Source organism: Lathamus discolor, chromosome 2, assembly GCF_037157495.1.
Source record: "Lathamus discolor isolate bLatDis1 chromosome 2, bLatDis1.hap1, whole genome shotgun sequence".
Classification (NCBI taxonomy): Eukaryota; Metazoa; Chordata; class Aves; order Psittaciformes; family Psittacidae; genus Lathamus; species Lathamus discolor.
The window spans coordinates 29,261,357-29,288,120 of record NC_088885.1 but is presented as its reverse complement, the minus strand read 5'-3'; the positions used below and the strand labels follow the sequence as shown (position 1 = coordinate 29,288,120).

Below are 26,764 nucleotides of genomic sequence, written 5' to 3'. Positions count from 1 at the left end.
GCGGTGATGGCCCCGCGGGCGCCGCGCGACTTGCAGGGGGGGCACCGCCGCCACCAGCCCTCCGTCTCTTCCCTCCTCCGCAGGTCCGCGGCGGGGAGGGAAGAGAAGGTGGGCGGTGGCCTGGGGCAGCCCCGCCGGGTTACGCGGCGGGAGGCGTGCTTCCCGTGGCCTGCCCGCGGGCAGGGAGAGCCGGGCTGCGCCCCCACGGAGCCGCCCCCCCCCGCTTCAGATTCCCCCTTCCCCACCCCCCTCACCCCCCCCCCCCCCCGGTGCCGCGGCGCCCGGGGCGCAGGCGAGCAGCGCTGCCGCCCGCTGACGGAGCGGCTCGGCGCGGGGACGGCGCTGGCGTTTTGGAGGGAGTTTGCATGTGGTCAGTGCTGTGTTGCTGAGCCAGCCCCCAGCTCACATTACACACTACTGTATTTATAACCTCTCGGAGCTGTTTCCCCCGTCAAGCAGTTCTCTGGGACCACCTTCTATTGGCTTCAACCTCTCCCACTTCTTGACATCTGAGCAGCTCTGAGAAAGGCTCATCTAGGTCCGAGTGTTTATGCAGCGGAGACTGGCCACTAGGGCTAAAGACCTGGATTATCTGAGCTCAGCTGCCTGCTGCAAAGTCTGTCGTTGCCGTTTTGGAAAAAAAAAACCAAACCTAACCCTGATCTGTTTACAGTGAAAGTTGACAAAGGGTGGTGAAGTTGGATCTTTCCTAAATTCTCCTGCGTGGAACCTGAGACTTGCATGCCATGGATCACACACTCTTTGGCTGCCTGCGCAGCCCCCATGCCACTGCGCAGAGCTTGCATCCTTTCTCCCAGTCTTCTCTTGCCCTGCATGGAAGATCTGACCACATGTCCTACCCTGATCTGTCTTCTTCTTCTTCCTCTTGCATAATAGCGGGATACCCCAATGAGGAGGGCATGTTTGCCAGCCAGCATCATAGGGGGCACCACCACCATCACCACCACCACCATCACCACCACCAGCAACAGCAGCACCAGGCTTTGCAGACGAACTGGCACATTCCTCAGATGTCGTCTCCTCCCGCGGCGGCCAGGCACAGCCTCTGTCTTCAGCCCGACTCAGGAGGACCCCCGGAGCTGGGCAGCAGCCCCCCCGTCCTGTGTTCAAACTCTTCCAGCCTGGGCACTAACACCCCCACGGGGGCCGCGTGTGCGCCGGGGGACTATGGCAGGCAGGCTCTGTCCCCGGTGGAAACAGAGAAGAGGTCCGGCAAAAGGAAAAGCGACAGTTCAGGTAACGGATCATGCTTTACCCTGCGGGGAGGGAGGAGGGTGCCGGGGGGAGCTGCGCTGCCGGGATCCGGTCCCCCACCGCGGCCCGGCTCGGCTGGCCCTAGCCCGCCAGCGGCCGCCGGGGTGCTTTCGCCGCCTGCTGACACCCGGCTGCCGGGTGGCTCAAACACGCTCCCGGGATCTCCATCACTAAAGCCAGCTTTAGTAGGGTTACGGTGGAGGAAAAGGGGAATAAGACGGAAAAATCCAGCACGTGATAGAGCATGAAATCAAGGTGGTGGTGTGTGTGCGGGGTGAGTTTCCAGCAGCTGAGGTTTTGCTCTGGCGAGGATTTTAGCATCTGGTCCCGCGACCCTCTTCCCCCCTGCCCGACACGCCACCGCTGCTTCAAAATTCGGGATATAGCGCGCTCTTTCTCGCCCGTCCCTCGCCGCGGAGCCGAGTGCTGCTCCCAGGCAATGCCCAGCACCAGAGATTGGCCTTGGACGTGGGGCTTGGAGAGGTGCCGGAGCCTCGCTGCCCCTCAAGGTCTGCGTGCGCTGCAGAGAATCCCAGAACGCATGGAAGGGGCAACATTACAGGGCTGGAAAGCAAACTGCTGAATGGGAGGCTGAGTAAGCTGCTTCACTTCAGCTTGCTGGTGGCGGGGGCGGAGGGAAGGAACTGTCTGACTCCTAAAATCACTGCAATTCTTACTTAAAAGGCGAGCACAAAAACCGTAGACCCACAGTCATTCCAGGGCGATGATTCGGCATCACTGAGCATGCAGAAAGACTTGACATAATCTTCGTTTTTAAAACAGCAAAGCCTGTCAAAGTCCCACTCTGACAAAAGGCACTCGGCGAAGGCAGCGCTACTGATGGCACTTCTGTCAGGGCACGCATGAGCTGAGGAGTCACCAAAAATATACTGAGACAGGCAGGAGGCACTTGAAAAAGAGAGGGCTCAACAGCTTGAAAACTCAAGAGCAGGCGTAGCGAATTGTTTGTTATCGAGGAAGAGAAAGTGAAAGGCTTTTCCAGATATGTATGAAGTTCACAACTGATACCGTGACCTCTTTCACTGTAAATGTTGAGCTTGGTAAAGTGGTAAGCAACAGAAGCTATTTTGAAAAATAACTTTCAAAGATACCATAATTTTCTTAATTGTCTGTTAAATTAACAAATACTGAGTAATTCAGAATGGGGTTAACTGAACTTCATCTCACGCAACTTGTGTACAGGCTGAAAACTGTCCCAGGATTAAAAGCCGTATTAAGTTAAAACACTGATGGCAAAATCTATTGTTGCATCTTCACTACATTTTATGAGATAGAAGGAAGTCTCTGATTTCGTGAGATGTATGAGCAATACTAAAATTTCCTAGTTATTACTGGGAAAAAAACTGGATGACTGTCGGTGTTGGGATTTATTGTGTTCGTCAGTCTATTTAAAGCTGAAGGAAAAAAGGAAATCGGTCCCTTTCACTGTCAGGGAAGTATCTGTGTCACTTTCTGGTTATTTCACTTGCAATGCAAACTAAAGAAACACTAGTGGGGAATGTTCCAACTCCCCCTGGAGTGACTGGAGCCTTCCACTGGATTTAGTGGACCAGGGCTGAAGCCTTTAGCCATGGTTGCACTTATCTTGCATAGTACTCCAAACCTCACTTTCTAAGAGTTTTTGAAGATCAAGGCAGGTAACTATTTCCTCCTCCCTTCCCTTAAGAAAAAAAGCATTATGGCTGTTCGTACAATTATGAATCTCTCAAACTAGAAAATAAGAGTCTTTTAACAACATCTGAGTAGCTGTTGTATCTTTGGGTTTTATTCAGGAAAGGCTCGAGTTTTGGGCTGAACATTTTGGACTGACCCAACCCCTTTACTAATCCTGACCTCTGGTCCTTGATATTTAATGCTCTTCAAATGTATGACAGCAATAACTACTTTTAAGTTGCTGCATTTCTGTATTTGTCCATAATTGCATTTTATTTGATTAAAAAATAATCCCCTTTATTTTTCATTAATCTGTGTTTTTTAAACAACTAACTGTACTTAAAAGAATTTTATCTATGCCTTCCCTACTTTTTGGAGACTTATTCATCACACTTGGAACTACTTCAATAGGCATTTGTATAAAATCCTAATAATAACTAAGAAGTGAAGAGAGACTGTTTAAGTTTCAGTGCCAGCATTCTGAGAGAATTATTAATGCTCTTGCCTATTTACAGATATATTTCCTCTTCTTAAGCATATCACTTAAAGCCACAGATTGTTCAGTGTTTTCTGAATCTGTTCCGCATTTTGGAGCTGAATTAACCTTATGCTGTCCCTTTCCCACACCACTCTGCTTTTATTTCTCAGTGTTTAAGATCAGGAGCTTTGATTATTAAAGCTGAGTTTATAGATAGTTTAAAGGGAGTAAAACATGAACATGCCTTGTATCATTTGTCTCCCAAATTAGTAACTGTTGCTTAGCCTTATAGATACTCTGAAAACTCACCAGCAGAGATACCCTGTTTTACTTACTTGTTCTCATGGCAGGAGTGTAATTTTTGTAAATTATCAAGAAAAATTCAGAGAGCAAGCAAAAGTTTGGATGGTGGACCATGTGCTTGTCCCCGTGCTTGCTCTTTTTTTCCTTGGAATTAACATTCTGCAGGGGAATGGGACGATAGAAATATTTTGCGCTATGCTCAGTTATACTTCTGTTTCAGGATTGAGAAAGCAAGGTGAAATGTGCCTTTATGGTAATTTTCTAAACTGCCTGACTGACAACTTTCTTTTGCCCTAACCCAGGTTTTAAGGAGTTTGGGAAGTTCTCTTTGAAGATACTGAATAAGCTGCTACAGAACAGGGTGAAATTGTCAGCTGTTCTTGTTGTAAAGAACTGGGAAATGCTGCTTACTTTGTCATCGACCCCTGCATGATACAGCTGTCAGTGACTCCAGGTTCTGTAGTTGCTCTCCCGTTATCTTCAGAACATTCTTTTCAACCTGCGTAGGCCCAGAAGCGGGTCAGCAAACTAGGCTGTGAGTTGAGAAGTGATGCGCACAAATCCTTAGATGTTAACATTTTGCGGTGAATAATGGCATCTGCATCCTTGCCTTTGTAACTCAGCTCGGCGTATGTCAAGGATGTAGGAATAAAAAGACGATGCTAAATTTGAGGAGAGGTTACAAATAAAATTACTTATTTTAAAGTGCACTAATGGTCAGAATTATCTGTGTGCTAATGAGGTGTGGATGAAAACCATGCTGAGTGTATGAAAAACAATATTGGAGTGCTTTGTTGCGTTGTGGTACCAGTTGTTCTATACGGAATATTTTGGATTTTTCTAATGCCTCCCCTTTTCATTACTCGCCTGTGTTTTTATGAGGCCATTTTATTTCTGTTTTCTTACAGAGTAGGTTTTGATTCTCAGACGATGCAGAATTCATCAAATGCACAGTTACTACTGCGATTGCCTAAGTTGGGTTACTCAGGTCCAAAATTCCTCTAAACTTCAGTCAGGACAAAAGCAGATTAATGCCTGTATAGAAAGTATAATCTTGGTTTACTGAGAAATACGAAGAGAAAGTGAATCTGGTAGTGTTAAGGAAGCCTAAAATGCTATGGTGAAAAGAATATCTGTACTATGCTGAAGAGACCAGGGGAGGCTGAGTACCACTGAAGGAGTTCTTCTAAGCACTTCAGCTATTAAAACATTTAATTGTGATAGCAAAAAGTATGTTATAATTAAATTTGATTCCAGTTAAAGCCTAATGGAATTAAACACATGCCCCCAGGCCTAAGAAGCCTTTATTTATTTTTTTAATTTAATTTTTTTTTTTTTTTTTGGACATGGGGAAAATGTTTTTATGTGACACAGATTTCTAAGGCAAGGCTAGCAGGTAGTAACATCTATTCATAGTTTTGACTACATTTACAATGGTATCATACAGAAACACTGCTGTTAAACCTACAAAAACATTTCAGGCATCCAGTGTTTCAATAGCTGTTTTGCTGGGTTTTGTTCATTGACAAATCACACAAAAAGAAAACAGCTCTCTTTTTTTCCAGTGTTTTAACATCTTTTATAACCTGTCTATTCTCAAAATGCAAGCAGTAAAAAGTTACATCTCCAGGGAATTTATTTTAAACACATCTAAATAACATAAATCATGCATGCTTGTTTGAAATGGTCTCTAAAAACCAGGTCATTTTGATAAATGATTATAAACACTGAGAAATCATGGGTTTTGAGGACTTCTGATTGGCTTCTGAAACACATCAGTAAGAAAAATGAGCTGCACACTTGTAGTCAGAAAGAACTGTGTAGCTGATTCATCAATATGTCTGTGCTTTTCAGCGTGGTTGTAAACGGAAGCAAGAGAAAATACATAATAAAGCAGAGTTTTTCTGGGAAGAGTTAATTTGTTTGGTATCCAGAATCAAAGCGTCACTTACCAGTAAAAGAAAACAACAACAAAAAACACCTCAGTAGATTTCATAAGTGAAACAAGTTCAAAATCCAATGAATAATAATCATAGTTTAGGAGGAAACTTTTAAGGCTGATTGTTTAACAAATGTTGAGCTACCTCATGGGCGATTTGCTGGATTGTTTAATGGATAAAAATTTGCACTATGTTCACTTTTGCTGTCAGGAAATAAAATCAGGAACTTTTCTAGGACTGTAAAATTTTTAAACAGTGCTTTACAGATACATTCTTAGAATTCTTTGCCCATAGCCAAAGAATAATTTTGTGTGCACAGAAATAAGTATGGCCTCTAATTATGTATTTCTCTCTGTTTATATATATCATTCAGTAGGATTTACACTTCTTCCCCCCCCAGTCCTCTCTCTTAGAAACATGGAGGTCGCAATCCAGACATTTGCTGGAGCACAAATGTTTTTCAGGGGGTGTCTACTGATTCTAGTTGAACTGTCGAAGTGCTCAAGGTTTTTTAAGCTGTTGGAGCTCAATTCTGTTACTCTGTTTTAACTCTTTGGCACAGAAATGTAATTGCATGTTATTCTTTTATTATTTGATATTAAGCCCTATCAAGGATCCCAGTCTTCAAAGAAAAGTCACTGACGGGTCTGGATGAGTAGGAAGTGTGGTACTAAAACCAAATGCAGAAAGAGATATGGACACATGGAGATTATAGAGCCAAATTTTCTTGCAGTATCTGGAGGAAATGTCACTAAAACATTTCAAAAATATCATCATTGTAGTAACTTTTCAGGATTTCTAAAATGCTGTTGCATGGTAGGGAAAGAAAAATGCTTTATAATTCTTGCAGATGTTGATAAAATATTGGGATTGCCTGATTGATTGATTATTGCTAATTCAGCATTATACATACAATTTGAATTTTAATTTCACTGATTTTAAAATCCTAGGATAAAATTTGTCCTAACTTGCCTAGCATAACTTCTCTATTATTTTGCACAGTAAGTAATCAGGTTTCAAATTCTTTTTTTTTTTTTTTTAATCATACTTGTTGCCCTTTTTGGACATGCTAATTATAAGTGTTTTTAAATTGAGCCTGTTAATCTGCATATAGTTTGCTGTTTCAAAATACTCATTCTTTAGTTATGCGATGACACAATATGCTGCATCTCTGAAGTCCTCAGGAGGAGAATAGAACTCTGTGTCTTGAAATTCAAGAGAAGGTGCCAACATTATGTTTGCTGCTGTCTGCTAACAACCTGATATTGCTCACTGGATTATTGCTTTCAGCAAATACAATATTACACAGCAGTATGCATGGTCGCTGTAGTACAGTTCTTTCAGCAGCAAACCGTACTCTACCAAGCAGTTTTGCTAGTTTCTGGAAAGGAAGTGGAGTAAATCTGGTTTCATCTGCTAGAAGGAGCAAAGTTTAAATCCATCAGTAAAATGTAGTTACGATGGGGTTGGGTTCAATCCTTATTTTCGCTATTTTATCCCGTGTTCTTGTTCCAATACAGTTAAGAATGCAACTTGAAAGGACACGAAAGGAAAGTCATATTTTTTAAATATAAATACTTGCATATGTCACTAATAAGATTTCTAACTAAAGTGGTGTGGTGTTAGGGAAGTTTGATAAACAGTGCTTGGGGCTACTTCATTACATCAGTGCACAGCTGGGCACCGAATCTTGCCTCACGATCTGTCTCGAGCCTGTGCCCTGCCCTTTTATGTCTGTTTCCCCAACCTATACAATGGCAATACCAGTGCCTTCCTTCCATTTGTAAAGTACTGAAAGCTTTTATTAAATGAAAAGCTGTGTGTGCGTGTGTGTGCGTGTGTGTGTGTGTGCGTGTGAGCTTTTTTTAGTAGGCTTTAAAGACTTACAGATCTGCATCACCATTTCTCAACTACTGCTGGTGGCAGGGTAGGAGTGAGATGGTCCACAGCCACACTGCAGGCAAAGCCTTCTTCCCGCTACTCAGCAGCGCAACCGCGTCACCTTCACCAGCATGAGCTTGTGTGGCTGCATAGGTGTGCACAGCAAGAAGTCATTTGACTTCTGGGGTGTGTGTCTGAGGTCTTTTCTGACCAGATGTCTGCTTTTCTATTGTATTTAATGAAAGTTTGAACAAAAAAGTAGCCCGGTGTAATTGTGTTGGATGCACATACTCTAGTCTTGGATGTATTTTAGGTATTGGAATCACTAAAAAAACCCAACGTTAAAATAAATTACTTTTAAGCATACATGCTGTGGGAAGTTTTCACCTGGAAGATACTGAAGACAAAACTCCCACTGATTTTTGATAGTACCAGATTTTAAGATGTGTGCTCTTACTATGAATGTAGCTTAGCTTGGGAGAAGGAGATAGATCAGTGAGCTGTTTTGGGCTTATGCTTTTTTGTGATACGCTTCCAAAAGCAAAAAAAGCAAAGAAACACTTGTTTAAAAAGCCACTGCTGCCATTGGTCTTCTTTTTCTAGTGATTGTTCTCCTTTTAGTTTATTAACATATATTACAAAATCTGTGTTCTTTGATAAGTTTACCGAAACTGTGTGCATTTAACATCTTTTAATAGACAAAAAATTAAATCATACTGATGTTATTCAATCTCTGCTAATTTTATATATATATATATATAGTTGTAATAGTGCAGAGTTGCATCATTGTATCCCTAGTATTCACTCGGTGATGCAAAATGGACAAAAAAAATATTACTATAATGGGATGTGCTAGTAGACAGCTCAATGTCATACATCAAAAGTTGCTTCTGCAGTCTTCTACTAAACATTATAGATAGACAATTTTGGCTGTCAAAATTTTACTTGTTAACATCAATGATATTAAAGATGTAACATTCATTGTAGATTAGGGAGGCTGTGCTTCATTTCGAGATCTTGGACCTACAGAAGACTGCAACATACCTCATACAGACGGTAACATAATTCATGTCCTATTCAGAACATGAGTTTATTTTCAATATGGAATTGTGAATTTTCCAAATAGTTTTGGGGGTAGGTTACTTGAATGGAAGTTGTGCATATTATTAAATAGGCATGTGATTATACATCAAAAGAAAAAAAACAGACGTCACATTTTGAAATTAGCTACTGAACATTTTGTTGCTTAATGATGAATATAATCGTTAAATATTACATGGTCTGAAATCACTGGTGCTTCTCGCTGCATGCAAAGAGAAAAGCAGTCTGAACTTTGTACTAAAAATTACCTGTGCTGAATAAACCCTGCAGTACTGGGAAAAGGGTCCCTTAAAGTACATGAACAGAAGAAAACATACATGAAACCTTAATGGCCATTTAAAAGAAAAGTTATTTTGTACTTGAACCTATGTTTCCTTTTATCTTTCTTTTCAACAAATGAAACAAAATAATTGACCAAGCAGCAGAAGAAACAAGTCTCAAAGGAATGAGTCAAATCTTTCCTTTATGATGGAACAGCATAGTTTTACTAAACCAATAAAATCCCGTGGATCATGAAACTCTAACCGGAAGCCAAGCAATCTTTTTTCTCTCTCTTTTTTTTTTTTTATGACGCTCCTTCTTGGACTAGAGGAAAAATTGGTTGATTGAACATTATTTTATATCAAATAGGATATGAAAAACTAAAACTAAAACAGATTATTTCAGGCTTTTAAAAATCCTTCCTTCTGCATTCTCTCAGATCTCTAACAGCTATCTTTTATTTTTAGCAAGTGAGCTTGATTGAATGCTGCCTAACACAAACTGCATTAGAAGCACTTCAGTAGCCTCTGTCACCATTGTGAGTTTAATTCTTAAGATTGTGGTCCTATGGTAATGCCAGTATACATTTAATTTTGCATGTTAGGAGATGGCTGGAATCTTCTGTGTGCTGAAACTAACTACTGAGTGGTGCCAGGTCTTCATAGCAGAAGTAGTCATACTACTTTGATACAAGCACACGTTTTGGTAAACTGACGGCATTAGTCACTTTAATTTACCAAGCGGAAAAAACTGTTTCCCACTTTGGTCCTTCTAAAAATAGATACTAAAAAATCTGTTGGACATATGTGGACTAACAATATAGCTCTGAAGAGAGTTGAATGAACAGTGGTGTCTTCTACCTGCCAAACCGAAAATGGCATAGTCTAGAAGTATTCAGTGTACCCTGAGTGTGCATGGGGGCTTCTTTAGAAGGGGGTGTTTTTACAGGGTAAGGCTTCTCAGGCACATGGATCTTCCTAGTTTTTCAAGCCTTTAATTTTCTTCCAGCTGGTGCAGAATACCAGAACACTGTAGGCCCCATCTTCATAGGATATGTGGGTATGAAAAACCTACTTGTTAAAACGTGCTGTAAAAAGAATGGTAAGAACATTCTTGTGACTAGATGTCTCCTAAATTGATGAAAATTATCAGTTGGTTTAGTGAAAGAACTGAAATAATGAGTTACTAAACTATACATCAGCACATTTTGCAGGGTTTTAGTACAATGAGCTAGTAAAAACAGTGTGAACAGAAGCCCAGGCAGGTATGGCGGTGTTGGCTACTCGAAGATGCCACATAGAGCCTTGTGCTTAGAATGCCAAAGAGAATTTTCTGCCAGAAGACAGCAGTCTAATGGGGGCTAAGGTGTGTTCACTGCTTTTGAATTAATACTTTCTGAAATAGGCTTTAAACCTAGTGAAAGTCCACAAGTACTACTTGCCTTACACAGGGCTTAGGGAGAACTTGAAAACATTGAAAGTCCTTTGCACTTTGGAATTACTGATTTGATTGACTCAGAAGTGATATAGTAGTATTTAGCTCTTGCTCTTTCTTTTCTTTTCTTTTCTTTTTTTTTTTTCTTTCTATATTCTTGTTTTGGGAGTACCAAAATGACCTCAAGCTGCAGCTGTGTGTTAAGTCTTTGCGTTCCTGAGGACATTAGAACAATACACACTAATGGTCTCACTCCCAGCTCCCTCTCCCTCCCTCCCTCCCTTTTTTTCTTTTTTTCTATAGAAGACCATTTCTGAAGGAGTGTATGCCTGTGTATCCTTTAATTTCCATTTATCACTGCAGAATGAGCACTTTCTTTATTGAAAAAACCCCCAACAAAACCAACCCCAAACCCCAGTATCCTTTACTTTAATTGGATTTCCATTTAGATGTTAACCGACAATAACTTAAGAACCACAGTGATCCGATAAATACAACAGTACTGTTAGGTAATGTTGGTTGGTTAAGCAGTGCAAGACGGAACAGTTACAGATCAGTGAAGCAGTTTCAGGTATAAATAGAAGGCTTCATTAGCAATTGTCCATAAGGTGTCTGAAAACTGCAGCATTATCTTTTCTTGTATTATCACCACATCACATGATCTTCTAAGACATTATATTATTGGGCTAATAAAAAGAATTACTATTATGTCTGCATTATTTGTTTTTATGAAATGATATCATTAAAAGTAACAAATAGAACAACTTATTTTTTTTTAATTATGCAAATATACACCAAAGAAAGCTGGAGGCAAGGGCAAAAATATTTTGGATTGGTTTTCATTATGCAGAAATATGCTGTCAGACTTTCCTCTAGATTTGATTTAGCTTTGCATTTTAATTTTTTTCTCCACTCATTCTGAGCCTTTTACATTTTACATTTTAATACATTGCTACAACTTCACAAGCAAGCATCTTTATTCCTTTAATATGAGGGTCTAACAATATTCAAACCCTGTAAAGCGATCCTTATTTCAGTGGTTTCAGACTGAAATTTAGATACGCAGAGAAGGCACCAAATCAAGTTTGCAGTCCACTGGCATGAGAAATATCAGATTTAATATTTTTACATTTGTAAATGTACAGGGAGGTCTTTGCCAGACATGACACCCAGACAAACACTATTTTTTTTGATGGAGATTGTGTGTTTCAAGTATGGTAGCTAAATGCGTCCAGCGGTTTTGAAGTATGTTTGGTGAAATGTAACTTACAGAAGGACCCAACCATTCAAAAATCTTCTGAAAGTAGTTTTCTTCTGTCCTGCAAAAGTCACTCAGTGCTTTCCCAGTCTGTGTACTGATGCTCTAATCCCTTCGAAGCTTAGGTTACTGCACATAATTCTCTTGAATTTAAGAGCATAATATTGAAAAAGTTAAGCACAGGCATGTCAGTTGCTATTCTTTCATTGATTCCTTCAGCTTGATGGTATGCAACTAAGAAATGTTTGTAATTCCACAACATATGGATAGATACCATGATTATATTATTTATGAAGGCTCTGACTTGCTTTGTGTTTTTCAAGCATGTTTCCACAGCTAATTGATAGTCTTAACTCACACTCACACACACACACAAACTAAAAGCTGAATCCATGTTAACCTTGAAACATATGGTTAGCTTGATTATGTAGATAAGTAGAAAGCTTGATGCTACCCATACAGTGGAGTCTGGTTATATGTTACTGATGGCCTATTAATTAAAAAGACCTTGTTAACATATCAGCAGAGTTTTACTACAAAAGGCATAGCTGAAATCCACACCAAGCTAGAGATGGAAGAAGTACTGCTTTTACCTGAGGTGCTCAGATGAACCTACATGGGGCCTTTGGAAGTTACTGGTGCGGGAATACATATACCCTAAATACCTATGGAAGAGTATTTCTGCAAGTTTGGGAATTGAAACCAGGGTATGTGTGCAATGTTGCACAATGAGCACAAAAAGAAGGTCTCACTAATCAGCCTTTGCAGCTTCCTTACCATGTCCTTTAATGTCTCATATATCTCTGCGCTCTGTAAAGCCCAAGAGGTAGGTTTATGCAGTTAATGTTGGTTTCTTTATAAAAGCAGACAGCATTTCCTTTACTTCCAGGGAAAGAATGCACAGACATAGAAAAATAAAAAAACCCAACGTTCACAAAAGAGGTACGGGGTAAACACAAAGCACCTTTTTACAAGGGCAAAACAACTTTGTCCTTGGTTTCACCAGTACAAGACCATGGACTGCTGCTCATTCTGAGCAGAATTCTAACCATGGTTTAGATCTTATTTTGCAATGAGTTTGCAAGTTGCTCTATCAGTCTCTCTCCAACATGTTTTCAGACTGCTTTGCAAATGACTTACACACCACTTAGCAGAAACTGAATCCTGTTTTCCTGCTCTGGCCCTCTCTTGGCTCCTATTTTAACCCTGCCAAAACCAAAGCTGATGAAATGATCCTACCTTTCAGTCATACGCTTTTGAAATTCCCTTCCTACAATCTTTCTGGTTCCAGCTTATCCTCTCAGAGTTAAACTTATTTCCCTTCAAGGTGTTGCCCAATGTTTCAGCCAGTGTTTTGGATCCTGTTTCTAATCTACTTCAATGTTTTCTTAGTGCTGTCTTAAGTGTGTTCTTCCTTTTCCCATTCACACTCTTCTTTGTCTTCCATACGGCCCATGTATATGCATGAAACATCTAGAAGCAATATTCTGTCATTGTCCCATTGGCCCCAAACCATCAGTTGTTTTACTGTGAACTTACTTCAAGTAGCCGTAGGTCAGTCATTTCTCTCCTATGCATTTATGGTGTGTAAGAAAAGAGTGCGAGGGAAAAAAAGAAAAAGAAAAAGAAAGAAAAGATGTTTTGTGTGCTCTTTCTTATCCTCTTGAGGGTTTAACTTCATAAGTGTATGCACCACAGATGTACTGGAAATCAAGCATGACCAAGGCATGGCAATGCTGATGCTTAATATTTAAGACCAGTGATGTACCCAGTGTTGAACAGAGCCTTGTATAAAAAGGCAACATTTGAAACTAAGCCAAATGGGTGAAAAATAAAAATAAAAAAATACAACTTTCTTAAAATGCACTCTTTTAATTCCAAGATTTTAGGTAATATTTACTTGTGCCAGAAGGAATGTGCTTCAAAGAAAGTTAAGTCTCATTTTGGAGGAGCCTGTAAACTTTTTTAATAGCATTGGCAATTTGTCCTTTCACTTTAGTCTTCTGTAAGAAGAATTTTGAAAATAGTAAAATATTTTTTTTTGTTATTCTATCTCATTGATATAATAGGCACGAATGTACATGTGTTGTGTGCATGCATGTGTGTATCAAATCTAAAATAATAGCAGATAGGAACTTGGACAATCCGCTTGATTTGGCTCAACCAGCGCTTTGGCTATACTGTGCTATTTTATTCCTAAATGTGTTTTAAAAACAGTTTGGGGAGGATGACAGAGCTGCAGGCAGGGAGAGAAAAGAAGAGGTACAGGAGCCTTGTTGGCAACTTTTGAATGCTTGGGCTTGGGAATTTTGCAGTTACATTCAGTATCGATAGGGTTTGAGCCTAATATCAGCAAATCGAGTGCATAGTAAAATTACAGAAGATATTAAATTTGGAAACTCTGGAGACATAGTTCACATGAGGATCAGATCACAAGGTTGGCTGCTCTCCGACTAGTCTCCAGTGGGGTTTTTTCCATATCACAAAAATCACCATACAGTTTGGCACAACCTTCAGGCTCAGTGAAGGTTCCTTCTGTTCCACGACTGGAATAGTCAAAAGCACTAGATGCCAGAACTGAGGGGCATTTGCAGTGTAGGATGGAGACACAGCTTTTGTCGAAACTCTTCTTTCCCCTTGCTGGGAATAAATTTCTTTGGATTTTGGTAAGAGTTCTATCAACTTTATAGAGGAAGGGGTGAGGAATGAGATGCTAACCTTAGTATTTTTGACTTTATAACTAATGAAAACCTAGAAGTGTGTTGTGTCAGTAACTCATATTTCTGCAGTGCACATTGGAATCTAATGGGCAGTATTTGAGAGGATTTAAGAAAAATTGGCAAGCAGATACTGTTCTGGTCAAAATTAGAGAAAAATTAAGCAAGAATGTTGCAGACTTTTGAGAGTGATGGAGTCCTGTTTCCTTCCCCCAGCTCCCATCAGCAAGCCGATGTTTCCAGCAACTTCAAAAACAGAAGACTTCTCTGTAATCCTAAATGTACATAAGGAACAGATTAAAGTCCTGATTTGTGAAAAATTTTGAGCACATGCTTAAGAACCATTGACTTCAATGGGAGTTAAGCATGTCCTCACACACACTTCTTGAACTGGAGACTAATAAGGATATTAAAAAGGTTCAAGAGGCTGCCCCCCTTTAAGGAAATGCTGAAAAACTGTCATACCTGAAAGCTTTTTTTGTCATAATCATACTGACTTTCAACACTACCTTCCTCACCTCACCTCCAACCCTCATGAAATGGAAAAAACAACTCTTCTCTCTTCTTTTCTGCTCTCTTCTCTCTACTCTGTGCCAGGCTTAGCTTTTCTCTGGCTCCAAAAAGGAGATGAACTACAGACTGCAGTGTCCATTAGGGATACCATTATTTTCAGTGTAATGGATGTGGATATGGTCAGATGGTGCAGTGGATGGTGGTTGAACAACGCCCCCGAGGGAGTTAATTGATGATAATTGATTACATTGCTGTCTAGCTGTGCAGACCTAGGAATGACTGGAAGGACATAAAACACTGTACAGGTTAAAAAGAAAAAAGAAAGGAAATCTTTATAAAAAGTCACACATGATTTACCTAGAGGAATCCTATTTACAGGGAAACGGTACCAGCCCACCAAACAGCAATCCATATTAATATTCCTTTATTAGACAAGTGACAGATGGAGTGAAGTAGTGGTGACTAAAAGGCTTGAGTGTGGGTTGATTTCTTTCAGTTCAGTATGACAAAACGGGTTATGCATATGGTTTGTGAGTGTGGTACTCATTTATTAAATGCTCATTTGGACTTTAAAATATAGCTTGCCTTCATTAGCAGTCTCGGGAAACAGACTCCATGGTGTAATAAATCTCACTTGCAGGAATTTTGGCCTGATACTCATCTTAAAATACTCCAAAGTTTTTTCTTCTGAACCTCGTCTCAAGCTCTACTACAATTCTAAGTAATTTATCGCTTCTCTTTACCATCCAGCTTTAGAAGGTAATTCTCATGTATTCTTACACACAGGATCAGTTTGGAAATGAGTCTTTGTTCTTACCTTCAAGTCATTCCTTCCAAATTTTTTGTTTTATTTTCTTAATGAAAATTCTTTCTACAGCTGAAGGTCAGAGGTAACTTTGGTATAATGGCTGTTTAGACATTATAGTATCACTTACAGAAAATAATTTACATGAGAATCATAAAGCAGTAGAAACTTTAAACCTGAATATACTTTGGAAAAGAAAAACTGATGAGAAGAATGCTCATTAGGTGTAGGGAAAGCTGAAAATGGACTCTGTTTCTTTCTGTCTCACATATTTCATTAAATTAGCTCATGCAAATTAGTAAAGATGTTTTCTGCCAACTCTGTTTATGTGCTTCTTGAAGCAGCTTTCTTTCATTGAAGTCTGAAAAAAACAGAGATTTCCATCTGTGGTTTTGTGTTTTCACTAGTCGCTGTTTCTTTTGCTGCTGCTGTGCGTTGTATATCTAAAATGGGATATTTTTTCTTTACTTTCGTCCACTGGAGCCTACTTATTCATGAACCTGCTTGAAAGTGTTGAATGTTTTAGTATTCACTGTGATAAGCCTCCAGAATTTTCGTATTCTTAAGCAGAGACTTTCTTAAAATGTTTGAATTCGCACATTTCTGCAGAATGTGTTTTCCCAAAGTGGGAAGAGGCCTGGGAATGGACCTTTGCTCTTCCAGGGTCAGTATCAGGTAATGCTGTGTATTTCCTATGTGATCTGTTTTAGCTGCAGAGGTGTGGCACTACCATGTAGTTATATTTTCCAGTCTGTCTCAGTAGTTGTCTTCTAATGTTTAAATACAAAGTCTTATGACTGCTTAGCACAGCTTTCAATCATCTCAGGATATATTAGGGTCCAGGCACAATGATGTATCTTGGGTTTTTGCAAAGCTTTGCAGATCCTGCATCAAGTTCTGCATGACTGCAAGATGGACGTAATTGTCCTGAGCAGCAGTAACTATGTAGTCTTAACACTTCCTTTAGAATGGTGCGGCACAGCATATGTTCTGCTTCCACATTAGATCTCCTGTATGTTTTCTCATATAATTTACTTGGTAATTTTCTGACTGTGCTACTTTGTTTTGGTTTATGATGTTCTGTCCTTTCTTCAAATTTGTGAGTTAATCTGTGACCAGTTTTTGATAAACAAGTGAGATAGATTCATATGTTTTAAAATGTATTAAACAAACAAAAAAAATCTTGTTCCAAAAGATACTGTTTTGAAAGATACATTTTTACAATGACTTTATGCAAACTTTATGTTGGCTACAAATAAAAAAGAAAATGTTGCAAATAGTCCCTAACAGGGCATTTTGCAAAGTTAGTGTTTTATTCATCTTATTATACTACAGAATTTAAAAGCTAGAAAAGCTGGCATTAAACTGAAAGGGCAATGGAAAGTTGGTAGCCTAAACATTTGCTTTGATTCATATAGAAGGAAAGAATTTGGACCAGATGCTTGAAAGAGCTCAGAACCCAGCAGCCCCCATTGTTCTTCATTTAGGTGCCTAAATGGTAACAGTTGGGTGTACAGCTTTCTTGAAAGCTGATAGTTTTGTGTTGAGGCAGCTTTTAGGCTTTAGCCTATCTCTTCCTGGCTGTAGAACTCTAACTGTAAACATTTTATTCCAGAACTGTCCCTCATCTATATCCTGCAAGCACTTGCTTATAATTAAGAGACCTACTGCAGGGCTGCAACCCCTTTAGTGTGTCCTGAGTTTTAAAAAGAACATGTCCCTCACACTGCTTTCATACTGGGGACCTACTTCTCTGCATCTAATGCCTTGGTAATACATTTTTGAAGGAGTTTAACCAATGTGTGGACTTGTAAAAAGCAGTGCATTCATATGCTTTTGCTTGCTTTAGGCTGGCAAGCCCGTAAAATACAACATATTTTTAAAGAAACTAGGTCTGTGCACTTTCTTCTTTAAAGTAAGCTACCAGTCCTAGAAAAATTCTTGCTTGAGGTTAGTGTATAGGATGCTTGCAAATCACTTTCAGGTTGATAATATACAGATGATCATAAACACATAATTGCAGAATCTTAAATCAAGATCAAAAAAAGCACTTAGTGCACCTTCTTATAGTTAGGAAAAGGTTAGTGAAAATTAGCTCTTGATTTTACACAAGTTCTGTACACACACACACAAATACATCACAGTAAAAATTCCATTTGAAATTTTATTGTGCTGCAGGCTGGATAAAATACTATATTTGATTCAAAAGCAACTTTGGACTTCATTCTTGGATTATGAGTTTTTAAAATATAGCTATAATTACTAAAAGGAGGGAGGCTATTAGTAGGCATAAAAGTCAAAGCCTAAGTTTTAATAAATAAGCCACAGTGCTACCCTGTACCCCAAAGGCAGAGAAGATGGGTGGCTTTGAAATAAAACAGTGGAAAGAAACTGAGGAGAAAAAAGTTAGTTTCCAACTCCGCACAGACTTGTGCGAATTTATCTACTAGAACATTGCCCAGAAGCACCCAAGCTGTCTCCAGGACTGGAAGTTAGCACATACAGGTCAACATCATGATTTTGGCAGGCAAACTGCCCCTGCTGAGAAGCAAGTACGTTATTTTGGGCAAATCACCCTGAGTATACTCCCTGCAGGAGTCCCTGTGTAGAGCCGCTAGCTTCATTTCCTTCAGAGTAATTTCAATAATCTTCACACAGTGCTGTAGTTATTCCGTATTTCAGATCTTCAGTCTGTAAAATGGGCAAAACTGGCTTACAGTTCCTTATGCATAAACAGAGCTAAACCATTCAGGATGTCAAGCTAGACTGGGGAGTAGGAGGAGTCAAAATGCAATGGCAATTCCAGTTACTAAATTCTGGGTGAATTACCAATCAAGGTGTTTTTGAGCAGGTGTGGGGCTCCAAAGAATAAATTACACCTTTTATTTTATCATCTTAAATAGAGGCATTTTTATAATTCTGATGATTTTTTGAGCCAGTTATTGGCAGATGTGCTGTATCAAACCATATGTATGAAGGTGATGTACAGACACATTTCTCTGCCTCAACAAATATTCCAGCTTCTTTCCAAATGGTGTATTTATTTGGCTGATGCACGGCCTCAGCCAGACATTTTTCTGAAATTGAATCCAGATCAAATGAAATGTCCTGCTGACTGGTTGGATCTCGATGTTTGCCTGGATCAGTGGTCCTCACCCTTACAGAAAATAAGCAGTTGTCGGGTTATCTGGGATTTTCAGCACAGGTTCCAATATGTTATCCATAAATCTATTTTACCTTCTTTGACCAATGCAATTATCACATTCAGTTAGCATTTGAAGACTATAGCATCACAAATTTGGTAGCACCTTGCTCTAGAATGTCTTTATTTTTCACATGGAGACCATGCAGTTGTTTAAGTAAACCTTCATGCTTTGCAAACCTACCAACTGCTGAAAACCCTTGTTGGACTAGGTTTGATCAGTCATATTGTACAATTTATATTGGGTCTCACTAAAGTTTCACATCAGTTTTCATGTTTTCTTGTTCCGATGTAAAATTCTCCTCCTCTAGGAGCTATTGGAAATTGCCATATTATGAATTGCCTCTCCAGAACCAAGTAATTACCTTCTAACCTGAGATTTAACTGGGAGAGATTGGACATCCAGCTTTTTCTTGCCTGTCACTGACTGACTTATTGCCAGGAGATATTCAACAGTCTGGTTCCTTTCACTGTGTTTTCAAGTCTAAATGTGGGCCATCAATATATCTGGATATTTTTCAGTACAGTGGTTATTACATTTCTGTACAGAGCTCTCGGAAATTGTGTGAAGGGTGCTGTATAAATGTACATATTAGAGTGGAGTGGATTAAATATGAACGGATTTCTGGAATGCACATCACCCCTTACTATGAGTTCTTGCAGTGTGGTTAGAGCCAGCCTGTACTGCATGAAAATTTTTTGCGATGTCCATTTAACCAATAAATCTGTCATCACTGACTGGTCTCCATTTCCTCTGAAATAAACAAATCGCTATTAGGTTCTTTGAAGCAGCAGACTGCCAGGAAACACAAAAGTCACTTTTGCTTCATCTACGGAGATAAAGTAGTTAGTAAGTGGAAATGAGCTGCAACTGAAGGAGCCTCAGTGTTCTCACACCTGCTAGAAAGTACAGTAGATTTCCACGCAGCAGGAATTCAAACAAACCTTCGATCACTGTGTTCAGTGAAAGTGAGCTCGCCTAGCCAAGAAATGAATTGCAGGCCCTTGGAAACTACTTAAAGAGAGCCTGTTTCACAAGGACAGAGGAAATCTGAGAGACCAGGGGTCTCTTCCGGGTCCATGCTGTCCATTGTGTCAGCTGTTTGCCTGGTGCCATGTTTCTAAAACCTCCACACTTGTCTGGCTCCCTTTTTGAACTAGATGATCTTATGCTTTGTGCACTTGGTGTTTCTTTCCAAAGGGCACCCATCTGTGCCTTGACTGCCTTTAGCATCAAGTGTTTTCACATGTAATTTTTCACCTGCTTTTTCTTCGCTGTTGAGCTGGGATTTATTTCACCCCAGTGTCTGTTTTCCAACAGCCTGTGGCTTAAGTCTTATCTTTTACCTCTCTTCACTGTGAAAAATTAGTCTTAGAAAGCTAGTAAAGTCCTTAATTCATTCTGGATGTTCTCTGATGAACTACTTCAACTGCTGAAAAAGGTTGTGGAAGTTAAGCTTCTGATAAGTGAGTTTAGCTGCCAAGGGAAAAAAATCCTGGGTTTAGATTCCATAATTCATTTTTAGGTTAACTAGGTTAGCTTACTTCAACATGGAAGTGAGGGAAAATGTTCCTGTTAAAAAAGTGTAGTTATTTTCAGCAAAGTAGCTGTAAGTTTTCTTCCTAATAAAAACTGACTTTTGACTTGTAGAAATATCTGTGAATATGAAAACTACAAGAAACTGCTAATGGAAGCTGAACTCATGACAGGAACAATCAATAATAGAAGAAAGATGGCTTTTTTAAGAAAATCTAATGAATCTTCATTAGAGGTGGACCCCTCACCCAGCAAAAGCTAATAAAAATTTTTAAATGGACAGCTTTGCAACATAGTTTATATATAATGTTAAAAACCCTTTCATATTTCTTTATTCAATTTTTTATTCTTGTTTCTGAATCATTTGACGCTTATTAAGAGTTTTAACATCACTATTTCCAGTGACATTCTTCTTTGTTGGAAAACAGTGTTACTACAATTTCAGTAAAAAAGTTCTATCTTGGACTTAATTCCACAGCCATTAATCTTTTCTTTCTTTTTTTTTTTTTTTTTTTTTTGCATTTAGTCCTATAAATAAAATATTTAATTTGTTCTTATCCAAATCCTCTTAAGTGACTTATTTTCAGACTTATGCTGACATTCCACTCTCTTTTATTGCTAGTAAATTTAATACTTCACATTTTGAATTCGCGATAAGGTAGAAACTATTCTTGTAATTACTGTGAGCATAAACACAGGCTTCAGTTGTATCCTGTCCAAATGCTTATTCTAACCCCTGCATTCATATTGCTTTCTGATGCTTTGTGTATATACTGAGCTTTATAAGTTAATTTTGACTTAAAAAAAAATTTATGTGTTTTTACCAGTAGTGATTTAAAGAGACATTCCTGTATCTGTCCCTTTCCTTCCGTGGACTGGGTGTTTGCATGCTCTCAGCACAGTGCTGAAGTGTCTTTATCTTCCTTTGTAGGAAGATACTGGAAGGTTGGAGGGAACTGGAGAGAAAGACAGGGCTGTGCGGAGCCAGGGTTGTCCCCAGCCAGGAGCTTACCCTGTCACACAACCTCATGTGAAGCTGCAATGGGGCTGCCCTTCTTCCTTTCTTTCTTATTCTCTGGATTTATAATTGATTGCACTAGTGATGAGAAGATGTGAAAACAGACCCATAGTAAAGCGGTATAAAATTAAACCAAAAGGAGTGTGGCACTTGCTGTGATGCTAGATGCTAGATCTAATTTGGAACTTCTGGAAATAACTTGGGGCTCCAGTTGAAAACATATATTTCCTGGCTCATGTTTAATCCCCATAGGTAGTGTTTTTGTCAATAACAGAACAAAATTGAGGAAAAGAAAGGCATGAATCTGTCTGCCATACATATGACAGTTCAATTCCTATAAAATACACTACTTATCTATGTAACTGGGATTAGTTTCCAAATTATATTTGCTCAAATGTCCTGAAATGAATCCATACACACTCTGAAAAAGTGTTTAGAGATTATTTTTCAAATTTGGAAAAAAATGTGGTTTTGGTAGCTTCAAGTCCTGAAAAAGCATATTTGTTGAAACTACCCAACTCTTTAGGTCCTGATGTATCACAGACATAATCTATGGTCATTAGGAACAAATAATAAAATGGTGGAAGAATCAGAGGGAACAGAAGAGTTTAATTTGCTTAAAATACCGTATTCCAAATGGGAATGGAGGAAATAAGAAGTAGAAAGCCTGATGATGCCCTGTGTTTTTCTTTTTTCCTATTTTCTTTTTTTCCTATTTTTTTTTTTTTTTTCACCTCTGGTTATCAACTTCCTGTTTGTTTGCTTTGTTTCCTAGAGACTTTTGGCCTATTATTAACAATAAAGGCTGATGGTTGTTCACATGAAGAAATATCTGCATACTGGTATCTTTGTGTCAGTAAGGTAGTCTGTAGCCTTCTGCATGGATGGGAATCCTGGTTTTGCCACTTTCAAGCTGATCTTTAAAAAACGTCAGAGGGGAAAAAATCCACAAGATTAAATAAGCACAGGTATACCTTAAAGGATGTGTGAATCAAACATGCATAAGAGTTATTGGATTATGTCCTTAAGTGATTTATTTACATAACTGCCAAAGCACCTTGTTACAGGAAGAAGGAAAATTTGAGGGCTACTAAACACTTAGCTCTACATTACATGAACTTCAATGAATTTTAGTTATATGACAACAGTAAAGAATGTTTTTACATTTTACTCAGCAAATAAGGCATCACTTTCCATTTTGATTCTTTTAATATATCTGAAGTTGTAAAGAATGCAGTGAAGAAGCAGATTTTTTCCAGATCAAAAATAGTAGGATGAGGTAGTGCTAAAATGGGATCTTCAAGTCATTTTTAATCATCCTGGAACTCAAAACTTTGGAACTTCTGTTTTTGGTTTGATAGCTAGTTTTATAACAGATAAATGCTTGGGAGTTTCCTGTTTACTTTATCTTCCAATAAAAAATTGACCCAAACCCCAGTATCCTGCTGAGAGTATAAATCCAGTCAGAAAGATACTTTTTGCCTAAGAATTAATCTAGTCACATAAAACTAAGTTTAGACTGATTGGGGAAGAAGAATTAATCTAGTCACATATAACTAAGTTTGAAATGATTGGGCAAGCTAATGGCAAGCATCAAAACTTTTCAGGAGCTGTTCAGAGCAAAAGTTGCAGCCAGTTTTTCAAGAATGGGTTACTATTTTTATTTATGCTGGCTCAAGCAATTTTAGTGTGTGATGAACTGAAATAATAAACAGAGTTTAAACTACTTAACAAGAAGCCAACGCTGTCATGTTTATGAATCCTGTGTATTAATATAGCAGAAAAGAATTAACTTCTTCCTCTCTTTACTACACAGCTTTTGTTTGTATTGTGTGCATAACTTATTAAATCAGAGTAAGAGAGCTTTGTATCTGCTCTTGTAAGCCATGAATTCTGGAGCCATACTTTTCTTATGGTATGGAGATTCAGTCTTGTGGGAAATGCCTCTGCATTTATGAGCCTCTCACTCCAAAGTTTTACAATTCTTTCAGTGGAACAGAGTTATTTTGGAAAAGTCGTATCTTGGAAAGGAAAAGCTGCCAGGCTGCTCAAGCTATTTTGAGGAAGGGGAAGGGGGAAGGGTTAAAGAGCTAGAGAGACTTTGAGGTACACTCTTTACTTCAAGGCAGAGCCAATGCACCGAGCAGGAGAGGAAAGTGGTATGTCATGTGAATCTTCAAGCTAAGCAGACTACTTTTGTGTTTATGTATCAACTCAACTTTTTCTTCAGGATGTGTGACTTAATACCTGCATATGCATTACATCAGTTAGGAAATTCTGCTCATTGGTCCCTGCTTTGTTTCAAGTATGACAGGGCATCATCTGGAGTGACAGTTAAGCATAGTGAGAATCAGTCCAGGCAAATACACAGGGGTTAGGCAGTGATAAGGGCATCTTCCTGCATGCGTTAACATCAGGAGGAGGTGGGATGCGGCGGAAGGGTTTAAAGAGAAGGAAGCATTTCAGACAAGTGCTTTGGTCCTGGCTAGAGTCAGCTATGCTTTTTCCAAGTGATGATTTGTATGGGATATAACACTGCCATTTCCTATGGGTTTTTTTGTATTGATTTCAAGTAAATGAGGAGGTAAACATCATTTTTGGCATCTCAACATTATTGCCTTACTGGTTCTTAACTACTTTTGTAGAATACTGAATGCTTTGATAAAGGAATGTTATAAATATTTCAGCATGTTCACAAGGTTCTGGATCTGAGAGAGAGGTCTGTCTGTAATAATAAGTTAAAATTGGGATAAAGATATTTGATGATCAGTAGCAGCAGAAGACGTAGAGAAATGACTAATCCAGAATAGCATTGTAGGTCATTGAAGGTCATTTTTCCTCAGAAAAAAATGGGCATAAAAACTTTTCTAGGCACTTTCCACCACTTCTTTCTTTTCGCATACATATTGCTGGGAGTTGTGAAACAACTTATTGTTCATACTCTGTATGAATGCTCCACTAGACTCTGATTTGTAAATAGGTTTTCAGAAGTGTATTTGAGCTAATGACTTTCATACACTATGTGTGTTTTTTATCACGTTTTAAAAATTATTTTGGTTTCCCTATACATTTCCTGTATTCAAAGGGAGTTTTCAGTATGGCTGTTTTCTAAATATGCTTAGGAAGATGAAAGTCTAACTACTGATAAGTCATTTTACCCCTGGGCAACTTGACGTATGAGTTGCTTAAAAATAAATCTCTGAATTTCATAGCTCTCTTACTGATAAATAGTTATCTTGCATTTGCAATGATGCTTCAAAAATTTCAGAAACCGCTTTCACCCTGAATCATTTATGGTTGACTGTGGCTTGTATTCCTGTTTCCTAACTGTACTTCTGGAGTTATAGTTCGGATTTCTATGTATCAGGATTTCTTTATCTGTTTGAATTACTCATTTATAAAAGGAATATATCCTACCCACATTGCCTATTACCCATTTATCATGTAGAGAATATGTACAAAACCTGGTGCTTTCAGATGTTAATGCATCTGAATTGCTATGTAGCTCAGGGGACCTGAGTATCTGTTGACCCAGCTCTCACTAAAGATTTGCTCACCTTCTCACCCAAGTTTGAAAGGATTTGCTGAGAACTATATATACATTTTTATGTTGCCTTTGTCCTTTCATTCTTGGTTTAGACCTTCTTTTCCCCCAGGTCTACCATTTAAAATGTGAATTTCATGTAGTACTATTCATATGCAAAACAATATGTAATTATACAAATTTGGTCAGTTATTGCCACACCTTACTCAAATAAGAATCAAAGTCTTGCTCAAGACAGGAACTGTTGATTTCAGTTAATAAAATTGGGATACTACGTTGGTGTCACAGCTGTCATGCTTTCCCTCAGTCTTCCTTTAAAACCTACACACCCAGGATGACAGCTGGCATGCAGAAATCAACATTTTCACTTGTTTGTTATTACCACAAAGAAGTGAGGTGCAGCATATGATATACTTATTGTCAGCTATTGGGAACATGAACTTCTGTTTGTTAATATACATTGACCAGTATAATGAGGAGGCCCTTTAACCAACACTCCTACACTAATACTAAAGAATAATATATTTGGAAGTTTCTCTGTGCATATGTCTTCATTCAAAGAAAAAGTTTCTGGGCTCTTTCTACATTTTTTGAACTAAAAAAATGTCCTCCTAGCTAGGCAAATGGCCTTCCTAACTGAGACAGGTATTCTTCAATCTTCGACTGAATTCTAGCCTTTTCCAAGTAGTAGTATAAAAGCATATTTGTTTGTTTCCCTTTAAGTCTTAGTAGGGTCATGCATTAGTGACCTGACAGTGTCCCTTCTCTGAGAATTAATGATGAATAATTTCAAGTAGTATCAAACTGTCTGAAACGGGCTCCTATTATCTGTCAGTGCAAGTTAAAGCAAATAAAACAAAATAAAATCAGAATTAGTTCTTAACTAATTAAAAGGCCTTTTTTTTTTTTTTTGTATTAAAATGCACACAAGCAAGCAAGCGTGGATCTGTTTAGTAGCTTTTAGGGGTAGATCCTATTTACAAATAGCACCATCTACAAATACTCAATGTGCATGTTAATATATGCTGATTAATATGTCGAAGGAGGATGGTTAACGAGCTTTTTATCTGGTCACCATTGATGCAATCCAGGAAAGAGTAACTGGTGATTTTTTAATGTTCTCAGCTTAGTCTTCTAATTTGTCCACAAAATCAAAGGTTAACTTGCACAACAGTTGCTTCAAGACAACTTTTATTATGTCAAGGGCTTGAAGGGCTGACATCATGAAAGTAACTGAAGAGAGAAGGGTATTGATACTGAGGTTTTTGACAGGAACTAGCTCAGCTTGAAAGAGGTGATATTTGTGGACCCAGGAATGGAAACCATCATTGAAAGAAATGGTTTGTGTATATATTTTTACTGATGTGACTTAAAAGCTAAGGGAAGTGAAAAGAGAACATTCTGTTGTAATTGCATGACTATGAGATTCGTTTCTTCAGATTTAGGTCTGTATAAGCAGCTGAATGATAGAACACCAAACAAGCAAGAGGTCTAAATCTCAAAATGGAATAAGTAGGTGATGTAACCAGAAAGGTCTTTTATGGTGATGGAATACCAAAATCTTTCTTGGAAATAAGGTAAAAACACCCCAACTAAAACAATCCACAAAAGAAAAGACACACTTTAAAAGGAAACTACAACTCCAGGAGCAATATACTGGGATTCTCCAGTAGGTTAGGTAAAACGCTTGATAAAAAAATAGTTATTTTTTTTTGGGGGGGGGGGGGAAGGGTACATTTTGAAGCATGAGAAGACACAGATTTCCTGCTTTCAGAAAGAAAGTGAAAATATATGGGAGAAGGAAGGCACCAAATTGTGTTTAG

The 26,764-nt window shown here is 38.7% G+C and overlaps 1 protein-coding gene across 1 annotated transcript in view; it reads left to right on the top strand.

Annotated features, from left to right (window-relative positions):
- Positions 1–309: 309 nt before the first annotated feature.
- MEOX2 (mesenchyme homeobox 2) overlaps positions 310–26,764 on the top strand; it is a 55,594-nt gene continuing 29,139 nt past the window's right edge. The window contains exon 1 of the mRNA XM_065666246.1: positions 310–1,257. Coding sequence (XP_065522318.1) covers positions 747–1,257 — 511 coding nt within the window. The 5' untranslated portion in view covers positions 310–746. The remainder of the gene's footprint in view (positions 1,258–26,764) is intronic.